Source organism: Oncorhynchus tshawytscha, linkage group LG20 (genome assembly GCF_018296145.1).
Source record: "Oncorhynchus tshawytscha isolate Ot180627B linkage group LG20, Otsh_v2.0, whole genome shotgun sequence".
Taxonomy (NCBI): Eukaryota; Metazoa; Chordata; class Actinopteri; order Salmoniformes; family Salmonidae; genus Oncorhynchus; species Oncorhynchus tshawytscha.
This window is the reverse complement of record NC_056448.1, coordinates 25,284,344-25,300,244: the sequence shown is the minus strand read 5'-3', so window position 1 is coordinate 25,300,244 and position 15,901 is coordinate 25,284,344. Positions and strand designations below refer to the sequence as shown.

At 43.7% G+C, this 15,901-nt stretch overlaps 2 protein-coding genes across 3 annotated transcripts in view; one reads left to right on the top strand and one right to left on the bottom strand.

Annotated features, from left to right (window-relative positions):
* LOC112219942 (syntaxin-binding protein 1) overlaps window positions 1-9,126 on the bottom strand; it is a 46,566-nt gene extending 37,440 nt beyond the window's left edge. Inside the window, exon 1 of one of the 2 annotated variants that reach the window (XM_042302399.1) lies at window positions 8,966-9,126. In XM_042302399.1, coding sequence (XP_042158333.1) covers window positions 8,966-9,002 — 37 coding nt within the window. In that variant the 5' untranslated portion in view covers window positions 9,003-9,126. The remainder of the gene's footprint in view (window positions 1-8,965) is intronic. The other variant, XM_042302400.1, reaches the window with a different exon arrangement.
* A 5,701-nt stretch (window positions 9,127-14,827) lies between these two features.
* Window positions 14,828-15,901, top strand: part of LOC112220357 (protein Niban 2-like) — a 40,275-nt gene continuing 39,201 nt past the window's right edge. Inside the window, exon 1 of the mRNA XM_024382202.2 lies at window positions 14,828-15,215. Within this exon, the coding sequence (XP_024237970.1) occupies window positions 15,161-15,215 (55 nt within the window). The 5' untranslated portion in view covers window positions 14,828-15,160. The remainder of the gene's footprint in view (window positions 15,216-15,901) is intronic.

The following is a 15,901-nucleotide window of genomic DNA, read 5'->3' as shown; positions in this document are numbered from 1 at the left end:
TGAACAGCTGTCGCTTTAGCAGCCTAGCATTAGCATCAACAATAACATTAACATCAACCCATACCACACTGCTAGGCTAACATTAACCCATAACCCATACCGTAATGGTAGGCTCCAGCAGGAGTCACTCAACACACTCTTCATACAGATAACCAACACAGCGTAACAAAACTAGCAGAATATCAGACCACTATCCTTTCCACTTCCAAATGTTTTGGTATGAAACATTAACCCCCATCAAAATAGATATAATTATGGTAAAACAAAGTATGCTATGGCTTCTAAGCAGTATAGTAAGTTGAATCAGTATAATCATTCATAGACAGACTGAGGCATTGCCTGTTATTTCTCAGCCTTTATTGTAGGTCGTAAGTGTGCTTAGCACAGGACAGGCCTTTTATCCACACAGGAACAATTAGTCTCACTGAGAGGCTGGCTGGCTGTATGTTGTGTCATTGATGTGTATTGGTTTTGTCATGGTTGTGCATTATGTCATCCACTCCTGTAGAATCCTCAACATTGACCCCAACAAACACACCGCTTTCGCTACTCAACACTGAGACTCTCCCCCTTTACCTTCCTATTCTCCCTTGGGGGTTGGCGACTACGATTGAGTGACCCATTTTCTCTGGATATCAGCATTAGTCCCCAGGGAATGTAACATCCCTGCTCTTGAAGGGAAGGGAGGCCATTTTAGCAGGACACAGCCCCTCCCATCTCCCTCTCATCATCAGAACCATACTCTAGTCTTTGAGGGCACACAGCAGGAGGTACATTCACTCTTAATTATCTCAGTTAAAAAGATTAGGATCTTGGCTGATTTGGTCCTCTCTGACATTTCGGATGGCTCTTGAAAAGACAAGAAGAGAATAGACACATTTGGTAAAATAGTCATATTTGGTTTAATTATGCCCTGTTCATAATTCGTTAAGAATACTAAACACAGTTCTAACATGTATGTAATAGTGTGGATACGACACAAATAAAAAACAGAGGAGAAATGATTCTCAGATGTAGATATTGACTACTGCTCTCCCTGGTATGATCCTCAGTAACAGAAGGAGCAGAGTGTCTCAGAGTGCCCTTCCACAGACTTAGCCAATCACAGGCAGCCATGAGTCGACAGTACCTCAGTCAGCTCTGTGAGGCCAGCCTGCTGTTACGCAACCTCTTGTCTCTCACAGCGTCACCGCAAAACAGATTCCAGATCAGCTGAGAGACATCTCAGGAGAACTGAACAGGAATAACAAGCAAGCAGCGACTACTCTCATCCCCATCTCAGACTGGGTCAAAGGTTGTGCTGTCAGAGGCTGGCTGCCGGTCATGACCACTCTCTCAGAGCAGGAAATGGATGGATGTGAGTGTGACTCTTTGCTGTAGCCACAGCCAGTGGGAAAGGGACAGGGTTTTGTGAGAGGAAAAAGAATTCTAACATTCTAACAAACACAGACAAGATGAAGACCACGAACAATCCCTCACATAAATACTGTATTCTCATTATGTTGAGGTAAAGTATTTGTCTGCCACAAAAATCTCTCCTGGTGTCTGGGAGTTATATTCCATCTATTTCTTCATTTTCCTACAACACAGTGTAATGATAGACTAGAGCAGGGTTGGGCAACATGCAAGCCTATTCGATCTAGCCCGGGCGAGGTTTTAGCACAAAAAAAAGACATGATAAATCCACCTGCAGATACATTTCCATCTATGTTTGAGTTCATTTTCCCCCTTATTTGAAAGCTGTATTTACTGACTGCAGTCAAGTGCAACGTTGAAGCAATTTACAAAATGCCTCGTCTAGTGCTGAAAATGGCAGGCAGAAAGAAATGTCAACGGAGAAGCAAGTGATGCGTTGCAATGCCGCAGGCTGCTATGTCCTGGCAAGATCAGTTAAAACAAGGTTTCTCTCTCTCTGTCTGAAGTCTGAGCGGAATGTGTGCATGCGTAAGTGTCTGGTGTCTGAGTGAGGAGGGAGGGGGGCTGTGATAGGTGAAGGAGCTCTGCAATCTCATGAGGTCTGAGGTACGAGGGCTTAATGACTCTGCACATCACCATCTAGATGAAATCCCTTCCCATAAAGCAACAATGCTACTTTCCACATCACTTCTCCTCCATCACTCGCTCTCCTCCTCTTCCTTCTGTCATTATCCATCTCTCCCACTGGCAGCCTAATCTGCATTCTGTGATGTTGATCCTCTCTTTCTTCCGCAGCAATGGCAGTATTGGCCGATGCTACTTGGCCCTGCTACAGCAAGCCTCTTGATGGTCTCTAGTACATTTTGATGTTTCTATGTTAAGTATGAAAATATATTTAATTTGTATGGTGCTTTTCGCTGCAGAGGAATCTCAAATCTAAATACAAGTCTGTCTTTGCTGTGTGTGAGTGAGGTCTGCTGGAGAGTTGAGTGGGAGGAAGGAGGAATAGTCCCTGCCAGTGCTGACACAGCAGCAGTGCTTCTTAATCAAGGAAAATGGGATGTAATTATGAATGTTCATAATCAAGACTATTCTAATCTAGCATATAAAGAGGGCTAGTCTGTGTCTAGAAAGTCATTCGAAAATATATTAAATGTTGGGTCTGTCTGTGTGTTTACAGTGGCAGGCTGAGGGCACTGCGTCACACAATGAACCCAGCAAGTGTGTGTGAGTCTGTATCCCTGTCAAGGTCAGTGTGTGTGTGTGTGTGTGTGTGTGTGTGTGTGTGTGTGTGTGTGTGTGTGTGTGTGTGTGTGTGTGTGTGTGTGTGTGTGTGTGTGAGTGTGTGTGTGTGTGTGTGTGTGTGTGTGTGTGTGTGTGTGTGTGTGTGTGTGTGTGTGTGTGTGTGTGTGTGTGTGTGTGTGTGTCCATCCTGGTGTTGGCCTGGGCAGTGCAGCTGATGAGTGCTTGGGCTGGTTCAATGAGATGTACAGTAACTCCCTCTCTCCCTATACTGCAGAGCCTGGTCAACCCTGGAGCCCTGCATGGTGGTGAGCATCCTCCCTCCTTCCATCCCTCTCCTCTCCCTGCATGGTGGTGAGCATTCTCCCTCCTTCCATCCCTCTCCTCTCCTCTCCCTACATGGTGGTGAGCATCCTCCCTCCCTCCTTCCATCCCTCTCCTCTCCCTGCATGGTGGTGAGCATCCTCCCTCCCTCCTTCCATCCCTCTCCTCTCCCTGCATGGTGGTGAGCATCCTCCCTCCTTCCATCCCTCTCCTCTCCCTGCATGGTGGTGAGCATCCTCCCTCCCTCCTTCCATCCCTCTCCTCTCCCTGCATGGTGGTGAGCATCCTCCCTCCCTCCTTCCATCCCTCTCCTCTCCCTGCATGGTGGTGAGCATCCTCCCTCCTTCCATCCCTCTCCTCTCCCTGCATGGTGGTGAGCATCCTCCCTCCCTCCTTCCAACCCTCTCCTCTCCCTGCATGGTGGTGAGCATTCTCCCTCCCTCATTCCATCCCTCTCCTCTCCCTGCATGGTGGTGAGCATCCTCCCTCCCTCCTTCCATCCCTCTCCTCTCCCTGCATGGTGGTGAGCATCCTCCCTCCCTCCTTCCATCCCTCTCCTCTCCCTGCATGGTTGTGAGCATCCTCCCTCCCTCCTTCCATCCCTCTCCTCTCCCTGCATGGTGATGAGCATCCTCCCTCCCTCCTTCCATCCGTCTCCTCTCCCTGCATGGTGGTGAGCATCCTCCCTCCCTCCTTCCATCCCTCTCCTCTCCCTGCATGGTGGTGAGCATCCTCCCTCCCTCCTTCCATCCCTCTCCTCTCCCTGCATGGTGGTGAGCATCCTCCCTCCCTCCTTCCATCCCTCTCCTCTCCCTGCATGGTGGTGAGCATCCTCCCTCCCTCCTTCCATCCCTCTCCTCTCCCTGCATGGTCATCTCTCTGTCCTTCTGACTAACTTTGGAATCACATCTTAGCAAGCCTCGGGAAAACCCAGGCTTCTCGCGTTCTGTTGTAGTTTTGGAAGGATGGAGCCGCAAGATCTTAGCAGCAGTCACAGCCCACATGGGGATGTGGGGTACTCTTGAACCATTTTATTAACAAACTGAGTGATGTCCACTGCAGACTATTAAAACCACCCACTCAAGCAGCAGGGACAATGAAGTGGGAGAAATACTATGAGTCATTGGGTAGGATGCAGTCGCTTGGGTCAGTTGGGCTACTGTGTCTCTATCTGGCATGTGTCACACTGGATTTACAGTCATGATCACACTACTCCCGGTTTCCCCCTCTGTACTGTCAGGCTAGTCTCTTCTCACAGCCCCTGTACTGTCAAGCTACCTACACAAGCCTCATATCACACCCTGTGGACCTCAGTCTGACAGAAAGGCTAGAATGTAAGACAGGGCCATTGTGATAATACTGAAATGCATGTTTTAGGCTAAGTATTTCCAACAAGTAAAAGATCAAGACATGACAGAATTGAGAGCAAGATGTGTGACATCCTTCTTGTCTGATATAAAGTCAAACATAAACGTCCACTGTATTACATTTTACATTTGAGTCTTTTAGCAGATGCTCTTATACAGAACGACTTAGAGTAGTGAGTGCATACATTTTCATACTGTATGAAGCACAGATGAGACTGGGCACAGACAGCACTCTAACCCCTGCAATACCACTGATTCACTATAGTGGCAATAAAAAAGAGAGCAAAGAGATGGTTTTATGTTGCAGAATGCTGCTGAAAAAATACATTATTTTGTTGAATGATAAAAATATAGGCTACCATGCATTCTCAATTATTTCTAAATAAATTCATTTTAAGGGCCGGTAATGCAACTAGAATCACGTATTTTCTCTCATTTCGTTTAGAGGTGTAGGCAGCCTACAAATTAATGTCAAATTTGAATTGACACATCTATGGACTTTGGCCTTTCATTCCTATCGCTGGCCCTATTTTGTAGTCTGCTGCTTCATGGAATTGATGCTCACAATCGTGAAGGCGGAGGGAGAGAGATATAAACGCTATACGCTGCCCATCCCCCTTTAACAGAGGTTGCTACTGCGCGTGCTGCAGAGGGCCCGTGGTGTATCGCGTTTTACTGCGTACGTTCCCGTTGTAAACCAATCCGAGCCAATCTCCTCACCATCAACCCAGTTAAATAGCGCGCAGGTGCTCGATGCATCCCTCCCTGCCTTTATCGACATGCTTAACTCGCAGGCTCTACCAAACAACAGTGCAGTATTCAATATAAAAAAGTATAATTAATAAGAAAAAAAACCACACAAAATAACAATAAGTATGAAATAAGAGAAGAAGCTATATACAGTGTCAGTACCTAATGTATAATGTGCAGGGATACTGGACTATTTGAGGTAGATATGCACATGTAGGCGGGGATTAGGCAGGGGCAGATTGACCATCTGGCAATTCTGGGAAATGTCAGATGGGCTGGACCATTTTTTTAGTTGTGTGGGCGGATCGAATTTGACACACAAAAAAACTATGTTTTTATATAAAAATAAAACAATGAAAACGGTGACATGGCTGGCAGCCCATGGTCCTGTTAAGATGATTTAAAAAAAAAAAAGATTTCTGCCAATTTCTCTGTTATACGAATCTACAGTACGTACTACTTTTTATCTACTTTGCAACTACTTGGCATGTTAGCTAACCCTTGCCCTAACCTTAACCCTTTAACCTAACTCCTAACCTTAACCTAAGTTTAACCCCTAACCCTAACTCCTAGCCTAGCTAATGTTAGCTTAACATTAGTGTTTGCCACCTACCTCATGTTAGCCACAACAAATTGGCATTTGTAACATATCATAGGTACTGCAAATGCGTAACATAATGTACAAATTGCAATTCGTAACATATCATGCGAATTCGTAACATATCATATGAAATGGATGATGGAAATCCACAAATTGATACATAACATACCAAACGTAATACGCCTGCCTCTCTGTCCAGGTTGGTAATTTGGTAGGCTAACGTGATCAATAGGCTATCTCTTGAGAATCAAGCTATTGGGTTTGTTTATTGAATATTCTTTGCATATCTAATTGCACTACCATTACTGATAGTAGGCTTGTAGGCTATGTCTATGTCTACACATCCACAATAACCTCTGGATATAAATCCGTTGCTGTTGATGTCGCCATTATCTGATAAGAACATGTTTAATCTTTTAAAAAAACATTCATTTGGTGAGCCTTTAGACCCAGGACAATGCCTCACCCCGTAATAAATCTGGTTTGTGTTTAAGATGCGCACACTTGTTTTTGTCTGCAGTTTTCGGTTTGGCTATTTGTTTCAAGTGTATGTTGCGGTTCTAGCTTGTATGGCGCCCAGAGCGAACCACCCCTTCAGCGCTCGCCCCCACCCGCACCCGGTGATGCCCCGTGACTCCCCCGGCAAGATGCCGCCCGCCCTGGGCTGCTGCCATGTCGCCCGTACCTAAATCCGCTATTGATTTTTGTATTAGTGAATAAATAAATCTCTTTGCCAAAATTCGTCATCTCTCCCATGTCTTATTCGACTACTATTTTTTGAAAGTGTAAGGATAATAATTCAGCCATTGTTCTGAAATGTTTATTGCTTGCCTACATTTTACTCCCTCTATGTTTAATATAACACACATGCATGAATTATTCATTTCTGTTGCCTAGAAGTTTATTCTATAGAAGGTATTTGACTCTGTGTGTCACAGAACTGTGTGTCACACTAGCCAAAACATTAAGGAAATTAGAAGGGGGGAGATATTCGGCACAACACCTGTTATGTTTTGTGTGATGATTGTGAGGCGTTATACAAATATGACAAGGACTTCAAATAGGCCTATTACACGTCAATGGAACTGTAGCCTACTGTTCAGATGGGTTAAATGGAAACTGACATTTGGACAATGACTGGAGGTCTATAACCGCTCACATAGCCTTAATATTAACTCCAGGATAATTAATAATTTCTTGCAGTATAATGATACACCAAACGTAAGCACAATTTTGATTTGGGAACAGCAGTAGATAAATATGACTTATTTATTTCAGCATCTTGAGAGAATGCGAATGCGTTAGATGGGCTGCCGTCTGGTGCTATCTATAGCAGAATCATGAAAGCTGATAATAGTATTTCAACCAATAAAATATGCATCCAAACAGAACTGAAATCGTATCAGAAACATGTAGTGTCGTTTTCAAATCGTTCTATTTCTTTTATAACCGGTCAAACTGATGTCATTTGGAAATGTTGCACTGAAAATATTTTTCTTTTCTCCCCTGACCCTAAACGGACTTGCTCCGTAAAAGAAGCAGAGGGGACAGTGAAAACTTGATCCATTCTATCGATTTATGACATTATTCCGGTGAGCAGAGGATTATTTAGTCCAATGACTAAAGAAAAGCTGCATGTATCTAATTATAGACAAGTTGACTAACAAATAACCTACCAAAATGTAGGAAATGATAAGCAGAAACATATCTAAATCAGGCAAAAAAACGTTTCGCCTTCTCTGACTAGCCTACTGCGCATTTTATATATTAGCGGATTAGGGTCGTGTTCGGACTCAGATTTTCACTTTACAACATATAGTCGGACGGTTGCGGATGGGTTAACAATTGCGGGCGGGTGAACAAACGGCTGACCTGCGCACCACTAGTCCACACATTTTGCCAGATGATTTGTGATGCTACACTCTTAAAAAAGGGTTCTGGATTGAACCAAAAAGTGTTCTAAACTTGCTTTGTATATGGCACCCGTAAACGTTCCATATGGAACCCAATGGTTCAATATGAATCAATTTTGGTTCAGTCAAGAATAACACCTGAGATTCCTACACAAGGGTTCTATATTGAACCTTTAGTGGTGCAATATGCTATATGAAGCAAGCAATATAACCATTTTTGGTTTTATCCAGAACCTTTTTTCCTATGGGTGTACATAATATTTCGTTTGAACAGTTAGAGAGATGTCTCAAAATCCCCTACATGACCATGGCCTACAACATCCATGGACTTCAACCTCCAGGGGATTGGGCAATAGGCCTAGTGACAGCACGGTCTGAAAACAACCATCGATGCTTATTTTGAAACCATACACCGATGCTGTTTCAGTAGGCTTCAACTGCTACTTAAACTGCGCAAATGATGCTTGTAGATCGTGGGCAAGTAGGCCTATGAGTCAAGGCACATTGCCTCTTATTATACGCGGATGAAAACACCGTAATATCCGTATTCGAAAAGGTGTGTTTAACATACGGAATGCGGAATTTTTTCTGTTTTTACTGTCTATTTCATTCCTGTCCTCCATATAGAGGACAGCTCACCCTCCGCCTTTACTCTAATACTGCAGACCAAGAATATCATGATGTTTAACCTTCATTTTATTGTTTGAACCGTTCATGCTGAAGGATGATGTTCTACGCAGCGTATTGCACTGGTGATCCATCATAGGGGTGAGGCATTTCTGAAACACGGGAATCTCATAAACGCTCTAGACGCAGCTCTCCTGGGTGGAGAATATTCATTTACGATCCATCTAATCATCAATTACATGAAATTATGTAATTTATCGGCCTACAACGTTCTACTGTGCAGTTAACATTGTGCCTCAATATAATAAATCAATGGCCTGGAATAGCATATGGTTTTAAACGTTGTGTAATGTCACTCTACTGCCGCACAGTTTGTATTTTAATTTCAGATTCGTAGTATGGGCGTATCTGTGTCTTTCTCGATCAAAGCACCTTCTTATGCACAGTTCGATTTTTCATAGTTGATAATTGGCCGCGGCGCGTTCAGATTATAGCCTAATCCGTCGAAATTGTAATGCGCATCAGCATCGCTGTAGCAGAGAAATTGCACATTTATAGGTCCCTGGCTAATGCTATAGCTCCCTGGCTCATGCTATAGGTCCTTGGCTCATGCACATCACCACTCTGCCCGAGAAAAACGCACAGTGCATCCCTTCGATGTGTATCAATGGATGTTCAATTTATATAAAATGGTCAATAGGCTAAATATAATAAGGTATTCTTACTTTCACCAACCACCGCCTTGAGTCCTATGGGTGCCATGATGCTCTTGTGTGTTTGACCGTATTCTCAATCTCTCCCTTTGACTCCCTCTTTCTCCCTCGCAGTATTCCTCTCGTTTCTCTGCTCGACCGAATGTGCACACCTCACATCGCTGCAGAGCTTCGAATGGAGACGTCACTGCTTATCTCTCCACCCCCATATCAGTGGCTACATTAGCCAAATACATTTATAAAAATGTCATTATTATATGTTTTAGTGGAGACCCGTCATTCAGGGCAGGTGGGTCAGAACCACATTTTTTAGCATGTTATTTTTACATTAATACATTGGCAAACATTTCAGTTTGCAAACAATGTAAAAAATGAAATTATTATTGAGTTTATACAGTCGCATACAAACATGTTCTCTTTTTTGCTTTCGTGAGTAAGGCAGCAACAAAATGCAGGTGTTTCAGTCTAGCTCAGTGTTTTTATGGTGGTGGGGCAGCCAGCAGAAAATACAGAGTGTAGGGGTTGGTAATGTTCTCTAGTTGCGCAGTGATTGGCTCAGTGTTCTGTCACTCATGGGGACCCAATGTCACCTCAAAATCTATGGGGAGAGCTCGAAAATTCAAGCCACTTGGGTGCTGCCATAGAGTTTTATTAGAAGTGCCCATCCAAGAAGGCTCAAGGTCATGAAGGTCATAAAATGACATCAAATCACATTATTCTACCGTAGCTTTGATTGGACTGATCATGTCAACATCATACTTTAAAAATCCTAGCTAGCAAGCTAGACAAGCAGTCATCATCATGTTTCACGTCGACAATCTACTGGCAAATACTTTTCAATCCTTTTTATATGGAGATAAATTATAGATAAAACATTACACAACAGATAAACATTACACAACAAGTTAGGAATTGCAAAGTCAACAATGAGTGGTTTGGAAGGAATCAGTGGCTAACTGCAAGCGTTGCAAAGCAATCACTAGCCTGCTATTCAGTGGTGTGGGTGTGTAGTCCAAGTCTGGGTTTAAGGGTCTATTCCCAGGCTTAAAAGGACAAACATTCACATGTCATGGGCCTGAAAAAGTTGAATACATTGGCCATGCTATCAATGCAGCATGACTTCGGGCGGCATTCAAAACAACTGGAAACTCGGAACTGGGGAATCTCAGACTTCAATGAGTTTAAGACAACTGAGAACTCTGAAAAAAACTAGTTCCGACTGGGAAAATACATTTTGAACGGTCCACAGTGACCACCGCGCCACCTTCCTGTTCAAGTGAGCACAGCACAACAAGGTGAGTCCAAAAATGTATTGTATGCTGCTGCATAATGATGTAATATGCCAGGGAGATATTGTATACTGAGTGAAGAAATGAATGCTAAGTGTATGTTGTGTAGTAAGCTGTTAGTAGCCCATGTGCCTAACCCTAATAATGTAGTCCCTTTCCCCTTCATAACATAGCCTATTGTTCTGACTTGGTGGTGCACATGTAGCCTATAGCCTGTTTTATAGAAATGTAATCATTGAATATTGTAAGAGCTTTCATTTTCTGCTTATATGCCCTCTATATTTATCTTACGGTTCTGACTTGGTGTACAGGGAGAATACTGTAAGAACGCCCATGTTCTGAATTCTGTCGCTGAACATTTCAAAGGTGCTGAACAAACATTTGTTTAAGCAAGTCAGCCATATCAGCGAGTTTTTTTTAAAAGGCAGTAAATTAGGCTAAATGTACTGTTTCGCTGCCAGTCAATGCTCCGCTGACAGCCAGGTGTAGCAGCGGTAAGGATTCACTCCATGGTGTTGAAAATAAAGCTTTGCTGTTGGGAGAGCGTTATGTAGGCCCTAACAGTTTGTGGGCACGGTGTGTCACAGTTATAGTGCAATTAATGCAGGCCTGGGCAAAGGCCGGCCCGGGGACCGGATGCAGCCCGTGACCTGATTCAATACGGTCCGCGGAATCATGCTCAGATCACGTAAAGAATTTACAATGGTAAAGTTTTGAAAAACGTATTTGTTATTCAAATTAAAAGCCCAATGAATGCCAGTCTTTGTGTAATGATTTAACTCCCACAGCTTGTGGGACATTTACTTTGAAGGCACACATAAATAACAACTGCACGAGGACATACAGTGACTGGCAGGCTGACACACGTCACAGTTATTTTTATTTTTTTAAATTTATTTTACCAGGCAAGTCAGTTAAGAACAAATTCTTATTTTCAATGACGGCCTAGGAACAGTGGGTTAACTGCCTGTTCAGGGGCAGAACGACAGATTTGTACCTTGTCAGCTCGGGGTTTCGAACTTGCAACCTTTCGGTTACTAGTCCAACGCTCTAACCACTAGGCTACCCTGCCGCCCTATTATGAATAATAGTTAGCTAGAAATTGTGCAAAAATTAGTTTTTCAAAGATTTCAAAGAAAAGGAAAGTAGACTATGAATGTAGGGTGTTCCAGCAAGACTGGACATTGAAATATGTATCTATTGAGGTATCAGGGAAATCTGTGGGCTTAGTGTGCAAAGAGAGCATCGTTGTCTTGAAAGACTACAACTTGTCCCGACACTACCAGACAAAACATGTAGAGAAATATAGGAATATGTCTTCTGAGCAGAGGACAAGTGCATCAAAAGAGTTGCTTTCTCATTTGCAAAAGCAGCAAGGACTTTTCACGAAACTGCATTCAGCAAATGACGGAATTGCTAAACATAGCAAGCCATTCGCTGAGGGCGAATTCATTAAATAATGTTTAATTGACTCTGCAACAATACTTTGCCCCGACAAGAAACAGCTGTTTGAAAATGTTTCCCTGTCAAGACGAGCAGTGACACGGCGTGTTGAGGACGTCACAGAGAATATGGAACAGTTGACAGACAAGGTAAAGGATTTCACCCATTTCTCCTTGGCCCTGGATGAGAACAGTCATGCACGTGACACGGCACAGTTGTTGATATTCTTACGAGGCATAACCCCAGACTTTGAAATGACAGAGGAACTTGCTTCAGTGCAGTCAATGAAGAGCACAACCACAGGGAAATATTTATTGGAGGAGGTTAATAAGTGTGTGCACCAAAGCTGGGACTGAGTTTTGAAAAGTTATCCAGTGTGACCACTGATGGGTACCCAAACTTGACAGGAAAACACGTTGGCCTTTTGTAAAGGATTCAAGATCAAGTAGCTGAGCTGAACCCAGATCCGAAAATTATTTTCCTGCATTGCATTATTCATCAGGAGGTGCTCTGTAAAAATGTGTTCTGAAAAAGAGCCATGTTGTGGATACAGTCACTAAAGTGGTAAACTTCATAAGAGCAAAATCTTTAAACCACAGGCAGTTTGTCTCACTGTTGGAAGAGACAGAGTCAGGTCATGGAGATCTCCCCTACCACACAAACGTGAGATGGTGTGGGACCTGAAGTTGGAGATTTCTGAGTTTTTGCAAATGAAAGGAAAATATGGATTTCCTTCAACTGCAAGATAAAGAATGGTTGGATGATTTGGCCTTCACCATGGACATCATGGCCTTCATGAATGAACTGAATTCCAAACTACAGGGAAAGGGCCTTTTTGCACATCAGATGTACAGCCTTGTCAAAGCTTTCAAGGGAAAATAGCTCCTTCTGACCTGCCAAGTAGAAGCCAACAATCTCACCAACCTTCCGACACTACTAGTCTGTTCCCTATCAGATGACAACAATCTCACCAACCTTCCGACACTACTAGTCTGTTCCTTATCAGATGACCAGCGGGAGAAGTATACATCGCGGATGCGTGCTTTGAACGGTGAGTTTTCTCGTCGTTTTGAGGATTTCAAAGTGTTGGAAAATTACTGAAAATGCTGTTGGTTTCCTCTCCTTTCACCTTCAATGTGGATAACGTTCCCACTGACCTGCAACTTGAGCTTGTCGATCTTCAGTCTGATGCAGTGATTCAAAACAAGTCAAGGCACAGATCATCTCTTACCGACTCTCATCTCTCAGCAGTCCTGTGCATAGCGACGTCAGAAACTATACCTGACTTCACTGCTCTAGTCAATGCCCATCAGAGACTTCACTCCACACACTGATTGGTTAGTTTAAATGTAATGTTGAGCTCTCTCTTTCTTGTGTTTTTGTGCATACACGTTATCAAGAGTTCTGTCCGTGGTGCTGAATGCACAGTGTACTTTTCCCTCTGTGTAGTTCATTGCATGTTTAATATTGAAAATACCAACCAAAAGGAGAACATTGATGTGGTTTATTTCTATGCATGTAAAAAAAGTAAAATAAGTAGCATATCTGGACGTGATTTACAGTAGATATATCTGCCAATACAGTCATACACATGATGTATAATCCTGTAATATGATTCTGGCCCACGATGGCAAAAATATTGTAATGACCTGACTAGATCATAAAGGAACAATTGTCCAGACAGAGGATTTAGTTTACGAATTGACGGTTTATTAAACCAACTTTACACAGGCTACTGTTTGCCCCCCCTTCTTCAGCTTGCCCCCCTTCTTCGGAACCATGACGACTGGCGCCGCCCAGGGGCTGTCTGAGGGCTCGATGAAGTCTGCCCGCTGCATCTCCAACACAGCCTTGTCTGCCGCCTCCTGGCGTGCCAGCGGGATATGGTGGGGACGCATCTTGATGGGTCGAGCATCACCTGTGTCGATCTCATGCTGCACCAGATGAGTCTGACCCACCTCTTCCTCACTCAGCGCAAAGCTGTCTCTGAATTCAAACAGCAACTGCCACAACCGTTCCTGCTGCTCGGGGTCAAGACCAACACAGTTCCTCCCCCATATCTCCCTCACTGCAGACAGTGTCCTCTCCTCTCCCATCTGGGGTAGCTGGGCTGGGGGGGTGCGGCCCGGGCTCACAGAGAGATGTGTCGTGGAGGTATGGGGGAATGTAACACACAGCCGTAGGTGACAGGGGGCTGGGGAAAAGTCACACACAGATGTGGGGGAGGGGGCAGCCATGAGTCTCTGCTGCTTTAACTGTTGGAGTAAAGGGTTTGTTGGGTTGAGTGAATGTGACATTGGGGGGGGCATGGTGACTGCCGGCCCTCCCTGGAAGCTCAGTGTGCCCCCATTTAGGTCAGCCTGTGCTCCTAAGAAAGTCCAACCCCAGTATACAAGGGTCCTGCACAGCCGCCACCCACACAGGACCTGCCCCCTACTGTCAGAGTCATTAATCCCTTCCCTTTCATGGGTGCCAGCTCACCTGTGACTGTGCAGAGCTGCACGGTTGTGGGCTGGCACAATATCTGGCCTCACCAGAGTTACTGTGGACCCAGTGTCCACCAGGGCAGAGCAGGGAACCCCCTCCACAGTGACAGGGACATGACAAAAGTCCCCAACACAGGTCCGGCCCACCACAACAACAGGCTCCATCCGCTTGTAACGTTTTTAAAACATTTAAATTAGTATTGGTCAAGAATCTTCAGCCAAAACTGGATGAAAATGGTCCGTGGTGGTCCTTTCACTTTTGCCAATGTTGATGGTCCACACGGGGGCAGTATACCTCCTCCTGAGCAGTCTCATCCCCATCCCTAGCTCATCATCCTCTCCCTAGACATGGCATTTTGTTTCCTGTCAAAGATCACTTTCTTACAAAAACAGAAACTTTACAGAATAACATCATCACTCACGACATGATAGATGGCTGTATTGTAGCCTACGCTATATTAGTGTTGAAAAACGATTATTAGCCTACATTTTTTTTGCAAAGGCTAAAAGCAACATTTCCGCACGTCAATAATGAAGTTGAAATTTGGGCCAGATATAATTTCTGTAAATCACAAAAGGGTACTTTATGCACTCCACAGTCTGGTAATTTTATACCCAGAATATTCCTTTAAAAGCCACACCCAGGCTGAACACGATGGAGTGATGATTTTGAGAGGGTGTGTCTTGTCAGAATGAACTAATTTAGCCCACTTTCTAACTTTTCATTTGATTTTACTCACGATCCAGAAAAGGTACAACAGGACACGCTCTTCCACCACTTTTTGTCGACGCAGATCTTCTGGCGGATAAGCGATCAACTTGCTTTTGAAACATTGTATGTGGCGTAGTTTCGGGGAAAGGCAAAGTCATACGCGGAAGGCTAGTGTATTTTTTCCTCTCCTAGGTTGAGATACTGTCCTTGACATTGGCCAACGCGCCTTTTTGCCCCTTCTCTTGGGGTTTGTTGGTTAACCAGCGGGGCTGTAACGATGGGGGATGTAATTTCCACTCACCTGGACGAAGGCAAGCGAGAGATGATTACCGGTAAGCTCCTCCTTTACTTTCCCTCCAATTTACATCTTGAATTGCTGCTTAATATATTTGCGTAAAATGTGAAGAGAGATACAAGACAATTCATTTAAACGGATATGGGCTCCTTACCCACTGTTTTTTATATTCCCGCACAGGAAACTTACTCGACAGTCAGCATCCCTCGAAAGTTACAAGTTTTAAAATGTACATTGTTGCAATACATTAGAATACTACATAATGTCAAATTTCCTCGCATAAAATTCAGCCGAATTACATTCTAAACGGACAAACTCTCCCAATTTGAATCAAACCCAATCTGAAAGACCTTATTTCTCATAGATGATAATAGCTACAGATTGTTACACAAAATAATGTGATTTAACCAAATATTTCTGGTATCCATTACTGGGAGTTACAGGTTAGGTCGCTCAAAAAGAGCCTAATGATACTCCTTTGTCCAAGAACATTACACTTTCTGTTTAAAGGGTGAATTGTCTCTGGAAGACAAAACAGCCAAATACTCCATCTAAACGTGAATTTATTCTCCATTGTGGTATGGTTCTAGAACCATAAATCCCTCTACTTTCATATCACAAAATAATTTCACAAATGCATAATACACACTTACTGTATGCTGTTTTAACCATTTTCTTTACACAGTTGCAGCCAACAGTATTTTTCACTGACAACACGTTTGT